The sequence below is a fragment of the Pelecanus crispus genome, chromosome 6, assembly GCF_030463565.1.
Source record: "Pelecanus crispus isolate bPelCri1 chromosome 6, bPelCri1.pri, whole genome shotgun sequence".
Lineage (NCBI taxonomy): Eukaryota > Metazoa > Chordata > Aves > Pelecaniformes > Pelecanidae > Pelecanus > Pelecanus crispus.
This window is the reverse complement of record NC_134648.1, coordinates 9234388-9251546: the sequence shown is the minus strand read 5'-3', so window position 1 is coordinate 9251546 and position 17159 is coordinate 9234388. Positions and strand designations below refer to the sequence as shown.

At 34.8% G+C, this 17159-nt stretch overlaps 1 protein-coding gene across 1 annotated transcript in view; it reads right to left on the bottom strand.

Annotated features, from left to right (window-relative positions):
• ELP4 (elongator acetyltransferase complex subunit 4) overlaps window positions 1-17159 on the bottom strand; it is a 157131-nt gene that overhangs the window by 91636 nt on the left and 48336 nt on the right. The window contains exons 6-7 of the mRNA XM_075712906.1: window positions 16810-16894; window positions 11332-11520 (exon numbers count right to left, since the gene is read on the bottom strand). Of these exons, the coding sequence (XP_075569021.1) occupies window positions 11332-11520; window positions 16810-16894 (274 nt within the window). The remainder of the gene's footprint in view (window positions 1-11331; window positions 11521-16809; window positions 16895-17159) is intronic.

The following is a 17159-nucleotide window of genomic DNA, read 5'->3' as shown; positions in this document are numbered from 1 at the left end:
AGAAAATCCATGTAGCTAGTTGGATATGTAAATGGGAACTATACATATTTGTTTGACCAGCTTTTGGGAAGTGCAATTATGGAAAAAGATTGCTTTGTCCTACTAATTTAGTTGCAGAATTGACATAGCTTTGAGTAATTATTTGTGCATGTTTAAATATACTTATTTACAAATAAAGCAGTTCAAAATGTACCATCCTCCGTGTCTGATTATAAAGCATGGTATTCTACCAACACAAATACATGTATAGTCTGTATGCTCAAAGTTACAACCTGAAATTAATACTGGGTGTTTCTACTGGATTGAGTTCTTAATGTACTACAATTTTATTATTACTACTATAAATCAAATCAAACTTGGTTCATCTGGATCCTTATTAGGAAAAAAATGTATCTTTTTCTACTCTGCTCTAATTTCTAGTTCTCCTCGGAATTCCTGTCAGAATTTTTCTAACACCCAGAGATATGTCCTCCCATTTTTATTTTGTCACTTTCTAAAGAAATTCAACACCTCACAAAATTTACGTAATAAAAATGTTTAAGTTCTCAGTCCTTGCGCTGCATTAAGTAAAGAAAAGTCAAAGAATGGAAAATTTTCTTAGAACAGCTTCAACTTTTCCACATAGTATGTATAAACAATCTCAAACTTTAAAAGGAAAATAAGAGACTCATGTTAAAGAACTACAATGAGAACCAACCAGCACCTGTATAAATACATTAAGCTCCTGAATCATATGGGCTTTGTATATTTGCATTTGTATTCTGATCAATACATTAAAGTAATGTCTCTTTTCAAAGAGACAATAGGCCTGTATTTTGATAGAGGGCTATATTTGACTTCTGTACCTTTACACTGTGGTAAGCTAATCCCATCACTGATTTTATTTTAAAACATTTAGTTAAGAGTTAATACATTGAATGCTAAAATGGGTTTCATTACCTAAAAAACTATTTACAAAAAACTGCTAGCACTGGGACAAAACCCAGTTTAAACAGTGAGTTGCACACATTCCGTATGGCAGCACAGAATTTAAAGATGAATTCAGATATTCCCCCCAAGTCTAGGTAAAACTGTAATTGTAGGCAGCAATGTGTTGTTTCCAACAGGTGAGTCCAGTAATCCTGATGCTTCATTTGAAAGAAGGTCTCAATAATAAACAGCAAGCAAGCAAGTGCATGCAAAGTAGTATCAACCTTATGAACTTAAAGCAAATTTTGGTGTGTGAATTTAAGGGAAAAAAAAAACCAAATTGGTTGTGTCTTTTTTTGTTTCTGTTACATTCTGTCATAAAGCTGAAGTAAGCTTAGTACAGTAATGCAGGCAGCCACATTGGAGTATAATGAAACACTGGCTGGATATTCAATAGATGAAATAATTCTTGATATTTTCTGAGAGATTATCACACAATGATGTGGTAATGGCTTCACAATATACAAATGTTTACCACTTGTCATTACTACTTAATCTCCAAAGGATTTTAAATTGAAAAGATAAATTATTAATATTAAGAAACATGGCTTAAATATTTATCACCATTTGTTAATAATTACTGCTCAGAAAATCACAGAATTACCCATAAATTTTATTTTGGTAAAAGAAGTTAGGTGTTAGAACCTTGTACTAGTTTTATAGAGACACAGTTTGTGTACTTTTTCATTATTCACAAAACCTAAAAGATTAATAACCGCTCTGCCAAAAAGTGTTATATCAGTAATTAATAAAGACTGTAAAGTACAAAATTCTATACTTATTCTGACTCCAAGTTGATTACCACTGTTCTCAGTGCTTCCATACACCAAATCTACTAACTGAACTTTGAATTTTGGCTCTAAAATGACTGTACACTCAGAACACTGGAACACAAGATGAGAAACGGTACAGTAACAAATTTGGGTATGCAGAAATCTATATCAATATCACAAGAAAACTGAATACAAGCATGATGTCTTTGCTGGAAGACAGATATCCTAGAAACATACTTCAAGGATTTTCTACAAACTACGATGCCTTCAGTGATGAGAAATCCACATTTAGGGATTCTGACTGATTAGGCATCATCTTTTACTGTTGAAGAACCTTGCTGACTATAATAGAACTCAAGTAGCCGTTCATATAGCTGAAATCACAGAAGCACTGATTTTGGTTGATTTATTTATATGTACACTGTAGTACATTAGCTAATTTCAAGCAATAAATAGTATCTTTGAATAATTTTTTTTTAAGTTACAGAAGGAAAGAGGGGACATGTAGTGAAGACGTGAGCAGGTAATTAGATGCAACATATTCGTAAAAATGGGAAGGGAGTAACAAAGCATCTGTTGGCCAATATGTTACATGATGTATTAATTCCAGATTTTGGTTGTTCTCTTAAAGTTGCTTTTAATAATGTTTGTCCTGATAGTCTATATAAACGCAAGTGTTTTTCAACTGTGAAACTAATTAGAACTAGTATTTTTGTTTCTTAAAAACTCAAAACATTTGAGCCATGGCTTCCTTATCTTACACGTAAAAGACTGGCACTGCTATGGGAACTCTGCAATGTTATTATCAAATATATCAGATGAAGGTGGATGCCGCAGTACCCAATTAAAAAATTCTGGATAAATTTTCAGGAAAAATAATCAGGCCGGAAATAAAAACCAAATATCACACACTGAAAAAAAAAAAAATATCTTTGGATCTTCACTGAAGGTGGATGGCCTGGACTTGTCTATTACTAGAGCTGTAAAAGAATCTAATGCCAGCAAACCTTGGCACCCTACAAAATAAAAAGTATTTCTGTTTTGCCATTGGAGGGAAGACCTAAAGCCCAACAATGAAATGAGTGATGACTCAATATAGATAAAACAAGCAAGTCAGTAACAGTTGCTACTGAGGCCTACAAAAACGAAAGCGAGAACAAAGAATACATAGTTTAAACGAAACTTTCCATCTGTTGATCTCCAAGTACTTTACGAAAGACAGGCAAGTGCTGCATTCCTCATTTACAAGTCATATAACAAGCACAAAGATGTCATGTGAGTTGTCCAAAGTCACAAGCCAGTCAACAGTGAGCTGGGAAGCAAACTCAGCCTTTCGTTGAAGCCCTATCTACCCCGCTCTATTTGAGGCTTGGTTTAGGAGGCTGCATCTATGGCTTTGGGGTACCAGGAAAATACTTGGTGGTACCATAAAGATGATGTGGGAGTCAAAGCCCAGAAAGCTGGGTGCTGAAAATCCCGTTATTATCTGGCTGAAAGAGGTGACAGATGGGCAGGGTATTAAAGGGTGACACTTTTTGAGCTGAATCCCTGTTCAGTGCTTTTCTCTTCTGACTATTCCCTTAGCATTCAGTAGCTGAAAGCACAGGCTGCATGTGACTATGAATGGTTCTGGGGCGCAGGGCTCTTGCATGAGTCCTGCTGCAGCGGGTAGCTGAAGTAAGCCTGATTGAGCCCTTCTCCAGTGAAGGGTGAGGAGTTGGGAAGAAATTAGTACAAGGTCTGGGCTGAGATGAGCCCAGCATCTCCCCTGAACACTATATCTGGTCCTTATTAATGAGATTGTCTCACTGTTCTAACACCATATATTTGGAAAACTGTATGCTATTATTTGTTTTTAATTATGGCAAAAATGAAATGACCATGTGAACAGATTTGTTTACAAAATTAAACACATAAAATATTCAATGCTACAAGTTGGTCACAGTGTAATATAAAATACAGATGCAAAAGTAGACTGAAAGAATGAGAGTCATATTACAAAAGATCCATAACAGAACTGCTGAAATGAATGTATTTGAGACCAACTGGCTTAACTAAAAACCTATGACTCCATTGGGACTTATTCATTATAAGAAAACGGGTTAGGAGTTCCTTTTGTTGCCATTTGGCCTGAAAAAAATGTCATTGCAGTTTGCTTACCAATTCAGAGAGGCTAACTATGGCTGCAACTTTAATTCTTTAAACAGTGAATCACATTTTATTCACAGGTGACCAAAAAGATCCTCCGCTATCATTTCAATTAATAGTACACAAATATCAAAAGGAACATCTAACTGATGTTGGTAATGAAGTGGCAAGATTCTGAAATATAAAATCATTTAAAAAACGAATCCCTTATTCAGTATAAAATTATAGGCTGTCATCAGGAGCAGGCTGGCAAAGCTAGGTCCAGATGGGAAACTGGCTGGGCAATAAGAAGAGGTAGGGTGGAAATGATGGGTAGGCTGGAAACGATGGGAACCTAAGGAAAGACATGACTGCTCCCTCTGCTGGCAAGGTTCTCACCTGCTTTAATTTTTAACTAATGAGTAGGCATTTCTTTAATTATTTAGGATCTAGCCAATAAATAATGCAGAATGTTCCTTCCTCAGTCTGTTGCTGTGTGTTTGCACATTTTTGAACTTATGGTGCCCTATTTCACTAGAATAATTTGCCACAGAATTAAGGCTCAGATGGATAACTAATGGTAGAGTTACTGGCTTTATATTTGAATTGTTCATAAAATGAAAGGTAAGATTAAGATATTTGGCCTTCAAAATATTCCATTTTACAATGTATACACATTTCATATTTGATTTACATATTTCATAATATTACAATAAATTGCCCATCGTATTGTACTATAACAAGAACCCTTTTATGTAGCAGGAAGATACTGTAAAATGAAACATTCTGCAACACAAACATACTAAATCACACGTCATACCAAAAAAGTGCCATTCTTCCATGAGTAAAATTCATGACCAGAGAACTCAGCGATAATGTTTGTATTAAAACTTAATTAAAAGATGAAGATAAGTCATTCGTTACTTGATTTGTGATATAAATTAATAGCTGCAGTAAGAACATTTAGAAAAAAATCTGTTCTAGGATTTTGGCCTACAACCAGAAGCTCCCAGAACAGGAGGGATCAGCTTTTTTTGCCCACTGTTCTCATCTGAATCCTGGCTGAAAAGCTACTCCAGCTCCCAGCTTTCCAGAAGGCTCCATCCCAGGAATCCTCGCCTGCCATTTGGTTTGCTGATTTTAATCTCACAGGACTTTCTTACAGTGGCTCCACTATGCTGAACTGGCACTTGCTCCTAGAAGTGAGTTATTATTAAACTTGTAGGTCAATTGTGGCACTAACAACTCTTTGGAAGCTTTCAGCCACGGTGTACAATTTGCTGGTCTAATTAAATATTAATTCTAAGTGTTACATTCTGTGGCTAAGAGCTTTTATTTTCCATCATCAGTCTGGAAGAGAAAGAGGTTACAAGGCTAATTTAATCTTTTTTTTTCCCTAGCATTAAAGCTTAACTACACAGGCACAAAAACATCATTAAAGATGCAGTATTCCTTTTTATTATGATTATATTGTAATTAATAGAGCAGGTCTAAACAAAAGGATGTAAAATTAGATTCTGAAATTTCAAGGTTTTTAAACAACACGATAAGTTCATACACAAATGTTGCTAAGCAAACGCTGCACATAAATTCAATATTCAGTTATTTGAAAATCATTTAAGATGGGAAATATATATGCAATAATTTAAATATAAAATAGTTTTACACAAAATTATTGTTCTTTGTTCTGAAATACAACAGACAACAGATAAACCCTGTATTTAATGCTAGATTCACAGGGCTTTTTTTTTTCAAGAACTTGTACTTCTACTTATGTGAAAAAAATAGTATTGCTTCAGAAAAACAATACTACCTTCCATTTTCTAACAGAATTACTTGCAGATAACTACTTTGCCCTGCATTATTTAAAGTCACTCTTCTAATCTTTACTTATCAGTGTCCAAATGGGCTCAATACATGAGCCTCTTCCCTTCTGCTTCCATAACAGTTGTGTCCATGTCTGGACACTGGGCATTATATTAACTACTTAGTCCAGTAGCCAAAAGATTCCATATGCTTGAACAGATGACTATCTCCATACTGTGATGGGATATTTAACTGTTTAGATCTAATATTGCAGTTGAAAGATTTAATTCTAAATCTTACCTATTTTTTTTAAAGTTTTCATAGGTGTATTTTCAGATTATACACATAAAATATAAAATAAAATTGCAATGTTGCATGTGCTCATTAACTTTTAAATTTTAACATATTCATTTTGGAAAAGTGATTTTTTTGATTAAAAGACAGTGTTTTGATGAGATGGTGATAAGGATGTGTATATAGTGTCCTTCTAAAAAGCAAAATTTATTAAAATGAGAAGGCTGTTTTAGGCATGAAATTTTAACATACAATGTGACTGTTCATCATAATATAGCTAAGTCAGTTAAAAGACAATTAACGTGGGTACAAAAACGTGCTTCAGATGTATATTGTACTTGTTTTTGAAATGGGTAGTTGTTACCAAATCAGAAGTCGTAGAGCTAGAATACAGCCTGTTGGCAACCATAAACTTATTTTATGAAACAACAAAATATTTCTATTTCTTCTGCAACTTGATTAGCAAATACTATCAACAATAATAGAAATTGAAAACAGAATTACCTGTCCCACAATTTAAATTTTGAATTTTATACTTCTCTGAGCTTCCTACTTGACCATAATTTTAAAGATGCTTTTATGAATGTCTAGAATATCCAAACCAGAATATTCTCATCTGAAAACTATGTGGATAACCCAAGAATACCTGTCATAAATTCATGACTCTCAGTATTTCTTTGTATGGTTGCTAAACTGTATTTCTCACATACAACAAAACGCAACATGCAACATTAAAAAGCAAGTAAAAAACCACCAATATAGAAAAATATAAAGACCATTTCATCTTCAGGGTTTCTATTTTGCAGAGAATTTTGAAAGCTTGCTTAACTATGATATAGAAACTACATGACATTTGATCTCAATACAAATTTATGTGCAGTGGCTACCTCATCAAATACATTTGAAGGTTATTTAGCATTTCGCACTTGTGAACTCTCAGAAGTTAAGAGTTCTAAGGCAGGCAATCACTCTTAGTTCTTGTCGTAGGAATAAAGATTTCAAACTGTGAGAAATTCACAAGCTATAGGAGTTCACATCTTATAATCCTATATTAGCAATGGATTCTAAAGCACTCTATTGCTTGACTTTGAGTTTAGCTGCTAAATTACTCAGTGTGAACACAAAAGGCTATGGATGTGAAAAGGTTTGTTTCTGAATTTTTCTACAGTGAAACATACAGTAACTTATGCACTTCAGTGAATTCAAAGCATCAAAACATTAATATTGTAGGAAATTAATTTTTTAACACACTGGATGAAATAATGAAAATACCTTGCTAAACAGAACTTCAGACTCTGAGGACAGGTTCTGTAACAAGACTTATTCATACTGACTTTTCATTAGTCAATTAATTTCCCTTGGTACATGCTGACTAATATGGTTGTTAGTTCTTACCAGTAATATAGCTTCAAGTTCAAAATAAAGGATGGCTTTAATAAAAGTGTTACACTTTCTCCCAGTGAAAATAACAATCCACTCAAAAAAATATTACTTAAGTGACACAAAATTGGGAAGAACAGGAACAGAATTACAAACATCATTTAGTATTTTTGGGGAAAGATGGTTTTGAATTTACCAATGATTCCTAGGAATTAAAGAAAAAGAAGAAAATACAATAGGAAAATATTTCAAATTCTAATTTAGGGCTTTTGCAAGTATAAAACAGTGATGTTAAAGTCCTTAGGTCACACTCTGTGGCAGAAAAAGTTGGTTTTTTTTTTTTTAAATTAGGCACTAAACCGCACAGATTATCAACATACAGAAAAACAGTCCTCACTTGTTTTTATAATATTCCTTGAATTTGGAAAGTGTAACAACAAGTTAAATCCCTCTTCAGCCCACCCTCCTTGATCAATGCTAAATTTTAAAAATGGAAGTAATTTTCCCTTTTCAAATGCACCATATGATTTCATAGGCACAATGCGTTTTCAAGAAGCAGTAGAAAGACTTGAAAAATAACCTTCCATCAACTATTTTAATCATACTCGTAAGTATCTCAATATTTATTACCTGACAGACAGTGTAAGATAAGAGTATGTTCAATCAGTAGAAAATATCAATCAAGTAAAACTTGTCACACATCATCTGAATAAAATTCATAACTGGATAAGTTTTTAGTGTCATTTTCTTGAAATCCTCTTCCAGAATAATGTATTCCTATTTTTGTGGTTGAGAAAAGAGAATTTTCTTCATGCACTGTTTGCACTAGAAGATTCACCAATAAAATGCAAAGAATCTGCGTTCTTTAGTGGACTACAATTTCTTTAAATTACTCCGAAAAAACTCTGTACACAATCAGATTTTTTGTAAATTTGTGTCTTTACCAAAATATAGCTTTACAGAAGACTGTGAAGACAATTCAGTGTCCCATCAAACTGGGTGAATGAGCATCATTTTTGGATAAATGCAGTTCAGAGTTATTAAATCCAAGACAATGAATAGTTGGAATAATGAAAGAGCCACACTGGTGGATGTGTACCACAGAGGAAAAACCATCAAGAACAAAATCACTGTTTAATGTTCAGTAGTCATCAAAGAGACAAAGCAGACACTAGAATGTAGGAAAAGTGAACAAACAATAATAGCATTATTGTATTACATTACTGTAACTAAGTAAAATATGATTAAAAGAAAATTGACTGTTTAAAAACAGATTAAAGAGGCAGCATGAGAAAAAGTACAAAACAAATAGAATACAAACAATGTAAAAAAGGGAGCCCAATCTTATTGCCTCATCAGTCAAGAAAAAAGATATAATTTATGGAAAGTAAAGGCAAAATTAAACTTTCTGAAAAAGAGAGAAACCAGGTAGGTTTAATTTGTGGAACTCCGTCACAGTACAACATGCAAAGTATTTGGCAAAATATATAAAAGAAACCAATCTCAATCTATCTATCTATCTATATGTATGCATCATTCATATGCTACATATAAAAAAATGTAACTAGTCTGGGTTGGGAAGACATTGTCCCTGTTGAAAATCAGTACTACCCAGTTGTGAGCTTTATTTCTTCCTCACTGGAGTAACTAGTACTGGGGGCTGACAGAGTCAAGACATGATATGAGGCACTACTAAAAATCTATTTTTTCAAGACAAAGCAGGCAAAAATGAAGCTATTTTTCTGTATACGTTATGCACCCAAAACCTTGATTAAAATGCGATTTTGAACTTATATTTACCTTCATGGAAATTACTAATGTGAAGAATTTACTTGTAGACCACCTAATTAATACAGTTGGGAGGCAAAAGATAACATAGAAAATACAGAAACAGTAGTTCAGGGAATAAATGTGGAATTTACTATGTCTTCAGAAAAATAGTGTGTGTTTTCGATGCCTTTAGTGTACTGACTTTAAGATTCAACAGAGAAAGCATATGCTAGAACTTACTCCGATCAAATTAAATACATATACAGAAACGCACAATGCAAAAAATCCCTTTCTCTTATTCTCTTCGAAAGAAAAGATATTTTCTTTACTTTTTTAATCCAGCAAGAAACCTCAGCAACAGAATGGTGAGTAGCTGGGTTGTGAGAATGTGAGCAGCTGCTGTTATTATAACTAAAGGTCTGTCTACGGCTTGAGCCTGAGAGACCACATGTTCGGCTGTCCTCTCATCTTGCCATCCTCACCAATTAACTATTAACATGGAGGGCTGTACACATGCTCTCAGGGGCTCTTTAACAGGCTGCTTGGAGAGTGGAACAACTACACAGCAGGGCTCTGGGAACTGAGTAATGTGGGGTATAAGGAACCCTCAGCAGCTCTGCTCCTCCTAATGACAGTATTCTCCATAGTTTAGTGCTTAAAGGAAGATACATGAAGTTTAACAATTTAAAAAAAAAAGAAAGCTCTCATTTGTTTAAGGCTGCTAAGCAAAGATTCTGGAAATAATGTTTCTTTTTTTATTATTCAGAATATCCTAGCACTTACTGTAAAACAATTCTGTTAAAATTTAAAAAATCAGTTATTTAGAAAATGAGAAAATTTCAATCCTAACTCCACGGGAATTGCTTTATATGGAATTTATAAACACAAAACCAAAATCAACTTCCCAGGTAAGTTTGCAACAAACAAACAACTTTGTCCTTCAGTTTGTTTCTTAGAGACGCTTCTGGACTTCTCCTCTAAAATATGATCATACCTTTTATTGACATCACATATAAAAAAGAGTACAGTGAACCTGATAGTGTGTCCCAATTCTGGACAGGTAATTGCCATGTGTAAAAAGGATGCTAGTTTTATATTCACGAATGCTAGTCGTTGCATTAAATTTTACTGTTAATCTTTCTGAAGGCAAACTGCCACCTAATATTTAAAAATAGCTAAGCAAGGAGATGGAGATTTGCACTGCAAGAGGAATATTCATACACTTTTGATTGCAGTGGTAAAACTAGAAAATCAAGTTTCTTTATTTTCGAAGCAGTAAGTGCATCAGGTATCTAGACAAATAACTTTTGCAGGTATTCAAACATCTTTACAAAATGCAATACACAAGTGACAGTCATGTACTTACCTAAGATAGGATTTAATCTAACGATAAACTCATCTACTATGAAAACATTTTGCATAATATGAGGTTTTATCCAGTACTTTTTTACTATAATCAAATCAAATTAGTATCTAAAATTATAGGTTCTCTGTTCATTGTGAATAATAATTTTGCTTTTCTAAGTTACATTACCGCTTGCAGAAAAAAAGACTATCTACATTTTTCCTTTCGCTGAAAAAGTTTATTTCCAGAAGATACGTTTAAGTCTCCATATACTCTCAGGAAAGCTGTTGTTAGTAGCTTCTGATTTTGCAGCTGGGACAATTACTCTGATACCATAACTGGTTTGCTCCTGGTCCCAGTGCAAGGGGATATTAGAATTAAAGAGTAAACCTGTATCTTTCAATTCCTGGCTTTAAAAACAAGATCACACATCATCATAACGAGCATGACAGATGAAGACAGTGGACTGAAATGTCTTGTATTGAAACCTAAACAGCGTTCTGAAGGCAGTGGGAAAGTGCTTAGGGATGTTGTAAAAAACAAAAATTTGAAAAAGAGATTACTAGCAGGATTCTCTTTGCTTTTTTACAGTTTCTGAAATGTTGATAGTTTTTCAAAAAAGTCTAAGACCCACGTAAGGCATAACTGTATCTAAGATGGTTTTATGCTTAGGTCTTTGTAGATTTTGCAGCATGACTGTCCCACAAAAGGATAGAAACACTACAGCGAAGTTATGTTTTAACCATGCCCTTTGAACAAAAAGAGTCTTCAAACTGTCCAAAATTGCCTTTATTTTCCTACCATAAACTTTAAATTTTTGCTAACTGATGTGTCAGCTATGAAATATAGCGAAACCAGCATTCCTACCTGGATAAGGTGAGCGGGCACTGTGATGATGCAGGCTGACAAAGATTTTCTGAGGAGGCCACGGAGAACATACAGAAATTTTGTAAGGCTGTGAATATCTTCAGGAGTATCGCTGCTACAAATGTCATCACCCCACAACAGCGAACCCAGACTCTGAATTCCTATCCGCAAAATAGTCTTTTGTTTTTTCTATTAAAAAAAAAAAGTCACTTATTATTTTTTAAACATTAAGAGGAAAATGTCATGTAATGTATTTAAAAAAATACAATTTATAGACTTCATATCTATAATAATTACACAGTTTACATCATAATAACTTAATCTTATAAAAATTACAAGCGGAATGGCATTTTTGCACTGACTGGGTATGATGCTATGTCAGATAAGCAAGTACAAGTGTAAGAGACAGGACGGAAATACCAAAAACTACTAATTTGCATTTTTTATCCAGCTAAATGTAAGTATATTCTGACACAAAATCCAAAAATACTACGATTTTTCATGTCCTTTCTCTCCTCCAACACTGCCTTAAAAAGCATGCAAAAGAATCTTTTCTCCCCACAATAAAGTGGTCTGCTGGAAGTGCCTGAGAGTAATCAAACACAACTTTTCCCTCTATTTCCAGCTTCCCACTGTGTTTCAGAACCTGACCATTCTGACTGTTTGCTTTAGTTTCACTTTTTCTGCTACTTCTAAATGAACAAAGGCTGTGGCCTGCCGCACCAACGCATGGCCCTTTCACTGTTTTACAAGTCTCTGTATCATCTACTTTCCTGTCAACTCCTTCCAACTGAGGAAGGAAGGTTTACCCACAGCTATGGAGAAACACAGTCTGATGGAGACATCAGTGGATTGTCTCTTAAGGACTACACCTTTCTGAAAGTCCTGGACATGAGTGTTTCTGGATCTGCTTTCGTTAGCTACTGGGTACCAGAATCTAAGCTGTTTTGACACGTAAAATCCTAAACAGCCTCGTGCGTTACCTACCTAAAGGCTGTTTGCTACCCTGCAGTACGCTGGCAGAAGAGCAACCAACAGAGGCAGTGGCTAAGATAAAGCCCCTTTTCTGAAGGGGCAGATTATGAAGCCAGAGTTGTAATTTGTTTATGCAAAGTAAAATGTCATCTCTCATGATGACAAATCTCATTTCTGTTTATTTGATGTGACCTTTCCTGGTGATCTTTGAGAAGGATTTTAGGTATATCTGCTATCAACAGCCGAGAGAGAGACAATAAGCACCCTTGTTGAAAGATTTCCTGTACAAGGTGATCAACGATAGATTTCTAGAGTTTAGGGTTCATACTTAAAAGCCAGCTTTTTTTAAAAATATATATAAATACTAGTTTAGATAAATAAAAGCTTCCAGGTACTTTTCAGGACAGCAAAGGGCTTTGATAAACTGTAGATATTCATTTCAACCAGCTGGAAGAAACAGTAACTATCAAGCACAAAACATTGCACAGCTGCTCTGGAAATCCAGAGGAAAGGTTTTGACAAGACAAGAGGCTACTCTTATAACTACTTCCTTCTCCATATTGGGTAGACAGAGCCTGAGTTGTGAAACACAGTTAGTACCACATTGCTCTGCATTTATCCAGCTCTCATTGCTTACACAGTGAGCTGATCTGCCAATTTGCTTACAATCTTTGTGAAAGCGATATATGTTTTAACACTGGTGGATTCTTTAGTCTTGGGCTTTGTAGGCTTTTATGCTTTACTTATGTAAAGTTAACTTTTTGCACTACCATATGAAGATCAGGATAATAGTGCAGGATAATACAACACAATCTGACTTCTCTGTATGATATTTCTTAGGCTTGGATGTTCCGACTTTTAAAAAAAAAAAAAGAAAAATAGAAGCGAGTCTAATGTTCTTTAGTGACTTCTAATCAGAGCAGATTCACGCATTTCTTCATGTGTGTTTAAGCAATAGTACAAAATCAGGCATTTAAGAAAGCTATTTTATCCAGATATAACGGATATTGACCATGCAGAGCAAACATACGTAGAACTTACAGAAACTTTTTTTAATGAGAAAAGTATCTTTTTCATATGAAGAACATCCATAAGAACAACATACAAACAGAGAAGAAATTGCATCAGAATATCAGTTCTCTTATTGGATAAAGGATGACAGATGCCTGTTTCACAATATTAAATCATAAGAGTTGTAAAACATACAGCTATTCAAACACCAGATAATATCAGATGTATTTATTTTGGCCAGTAACAGAATTTCTACCAGTACAATTCTGTCAGGCCCACAAGGCCCTGACAGCTATTCCATAACTGAAATATAAGAAGAGCATAAGTCTAATATTCTACAACAAGAAGCCTGCAGTAAAGAGTAGGATAAAATTTTTTTTAGATATACTACTAGATCTTTTATACTCGCATTAGTTTGGAAGCTTGGATTTTTTTTTTTTTTACCTTTTTCATGTAATTTTTGTAACAATGTTTGCTTTGGCAGCAAGAATTCTGATTATGAAGAATTAAAAAAAACCCAACTCCAAGCAAACAAAAAAAACCCAATCCCCCCCCAACTTTATTACCCTGCAAGTTACCCAACTTGAGCTCCAAAGTATATAAAGAAATGTTAGGGAAATATAGTTGCCTATGAAAGTTCTATTGTCAAACATGAAAACCCCAAAATATTCTGAAACAAACAAGTGTTATTCTATGTGACTTAAAACCATTCTCAATTTATAAAGGATTCATACTTTATGATCAGCAGCAAAGAGTTACTAGGAGGTTTTAGAAAGGATGTAAAACCGATGCTCATATATCTCGGTTATAGGTCATTCAGACCCTGAATTTCCAAATAGATCTTGGCAAAGATGTTCCAGTCAGTGTGAACAAACAGGTAATTGCTTTGGTTAACTTCAACCAAACTTTTCTGTAGCCTAATACCTCAAAGAGGAATTATTGTCCTAAGGCCCACAAAGTCATACAGGACAGTCAAGAAATGTTAATCTATGATGGCCACCAGCAGATGGTCCCATAAAACTAATGTTAACTAATCATACTACGTCCTAGAGATGCCTGACCATTTTATTATAGGTCTACTAAACCCCTAACAGTAGTTTTCACTAATTTTCCTAATTGTGTCAAACCTCTGTCAGCTGGGGTGAGTCACATTCTGCTCACTTTTCTCCAGACCCTTCTTCAAATACTGGTAAAAAGCAGTAGTAAGTCTAAGTAACATTGGCATATTGATGTGAAAGTAGCCAAAAATATCTGAAAGATTTACCAGTCAAGTTAAACTTTTCCTTTGAATCCAGATCCAACAAGCAACACGTTTCTAGACTTCCACAGTCTAGAGATTTTGGAAGGATTATACTTCACAGTACAAAAGAAGCATTAATGGCATCAGCTTCTGTCATTCACAGACAGTGATCAATGGATCTACTTAAAGTCAGTAAGTAAATCTCTTGAAAGTTCAGTACCTCCCTGCTACATTTTGGCCCTTGCAGTTTTCTCCAAATTTCATGAAAGCCACTGCCAATAGGACCCACCCAAAGGGGAGAGGATTGTTTGGCAGGGAAGAGCATACATGCACAAACTTCTCAGAAGCTTGTATTACTATTATATACAGGAAAAGACACAAGTCCAGAAGAATACAGGCTGGTCCTTGCTCTACAGTCTTCATATCTGGCTACTTAAAAGTACTTCTGAAGGCTCAGTAGATAGAAGGGGATATGGAGCAGCAAAGCGGTGAATTTCTCAGATTTGTAAGATAAAATATCCAAGGTGTGTTCTGGGCCATAACTACATTCAACTCTGGACATATTTTTAAGAAGTATGTATTATATACTGCTTCTAAATGTACAAAAAAAGATGATGCATGGGGAAAAGAGGAATCTTAAAAGAAAGTAATAGAAACCACTCCAGGAGATCATATGCATTATCTCCCTTGAAACAGAAACAACTACGCAAGTGCTAATGGCTTCCTAGATGGATAAACTGGCCTGAAAAAGGACTCTTTTTCTAACTTTCAAAGCTTCACCTCAGAAAGTTATATATGCCATTTAGCAAACATATACTTTTAAATTCATCTCGGTTAAAGTTCTGCTTTTGCTTTATTGACACTACTAAGGCATTTTGAAACAATGAACGAGTACAGAAAATAATTACCCATGATGTGTAATTTTTCTCTGCTTGCAAGCAAAAAAACTAAAAATACTGGCTCTGACCAACCTTCATTTTCTTTTACATGTAAAAAAAAAATTCAGGAATATACAAAGAAAAATAAGAAACACCAGCCTAATCTCTTCAGTAGGAGGTTGTTTGCTGGCTGAAGGTCGGCAGGGTGTTTGTTTCACTCAGTGCTGCTCTTTGCAGCCGGCAGGCTCTTGCGCTTCCACAGGACCTGTCCCCATGCGGGAGGAGCATCTCTGCGCACGGTGCTGTACAGCAGGATGACATGCCTGTTGCCATGGCTACCACAGCACGTGAGGAGAGGTGCCTGCCAGGGACCAATTTACTTCTCCAGACTGGCATTGCCACCAAAGGGAAGGCAAGCTCTCCCATATATCTCAGCAGAGACTAAACACTGAGCACAGATAACCTAAATTTACACACAAGTATTCTGTGTAGGTAACGTTTCCAAAACATACTGTTGAGACAGGAAAACATTCATTCCAACATTATCTTCCCCACAAATATGATTTCTAAGTTATTCAGCTGGTAATAGTACACAGTCTTGTATTATATTCTTTGAGGGTCTCCAGCATCTATACTAATTAACTTCTACTGTAATAACATTTCTACTGTACAACAATAAAGATAATTTATTTCCATCAACTCTAAAGGACTCACATATTACTGAATATGACAAAGAATAATAGATAGGGCACTGCTCAAATTAATAAAGGGCTTTCAGCCTCTGTTGTTACACTTAAAATGTATTATTTATGAAGAGTACAGAGATCTCTAGAAGTCTGGTAAGCTGTTTTGATTTGTAAGTTGAAATAGCACTCATTTCTTTATTTGTGTTTCAGTGCTTGCTACATAAAGATGCACACCATTTAATTCATTAAAAAATTCACTCCACTCCAGTTAAAACAACATTGAAAAAATCTGAAAGTTTAAGATTAAATGTTCAATCTGAAGAGTCTTGAACACATTATTGCTAAAGCAATAGTTTGAAAAAAAATACTGTAGGGGAAAATGTGTTTTGCTTAATTACATTACATTTGGCAACCCATTTATTAGCTAATTGCACAGAATATACATTTCACTAATGTTGGCTTACAGTTCTTTCTCGCATGGTCTGCATATCTGTAACAGGTAAAAACTCCAAATGCACACATTAAAGTATGAACCACGCTCTCTATTTACTTTGCTTGTTTATTTCAGCAATGCTTTGAAACCGCTTGTTCCTTGATACTTTGTCCAAGACCTTCTTGTGCCACCCTTGAAAATTCAGAAAACAACATCAGTTACAGGATTATAGAAGAGCACGAGGGTCTGCAGTACCTGGGGATCAGAGCCATCAAACCCTTCCTGGTTAATGATCCTCTGAATGGACTGAAGCAGCCTTGCATAAGCACGGTTCATATTACTGTTGGTAAGAAGAAATAGTTTAGTAACACATTTTAATACTCTCCTATATGTCTCTAACAGCTGTATTAAAAATAGATATAAGCAGATGCAGCCTTCAGTCTGAAAGTGTCATACAGAAAAAGGTGTCACAGAAGAAAAAACATAAACCTCTGAATAAAGTTGACATTATAAGCAGTTGTGATTGCTTCATGTTAACTGGTTCAGTGCTCAGACATTTAATGAAAACTAAAATCTCTAGGGATTAAGATAAATTAATTATGTCA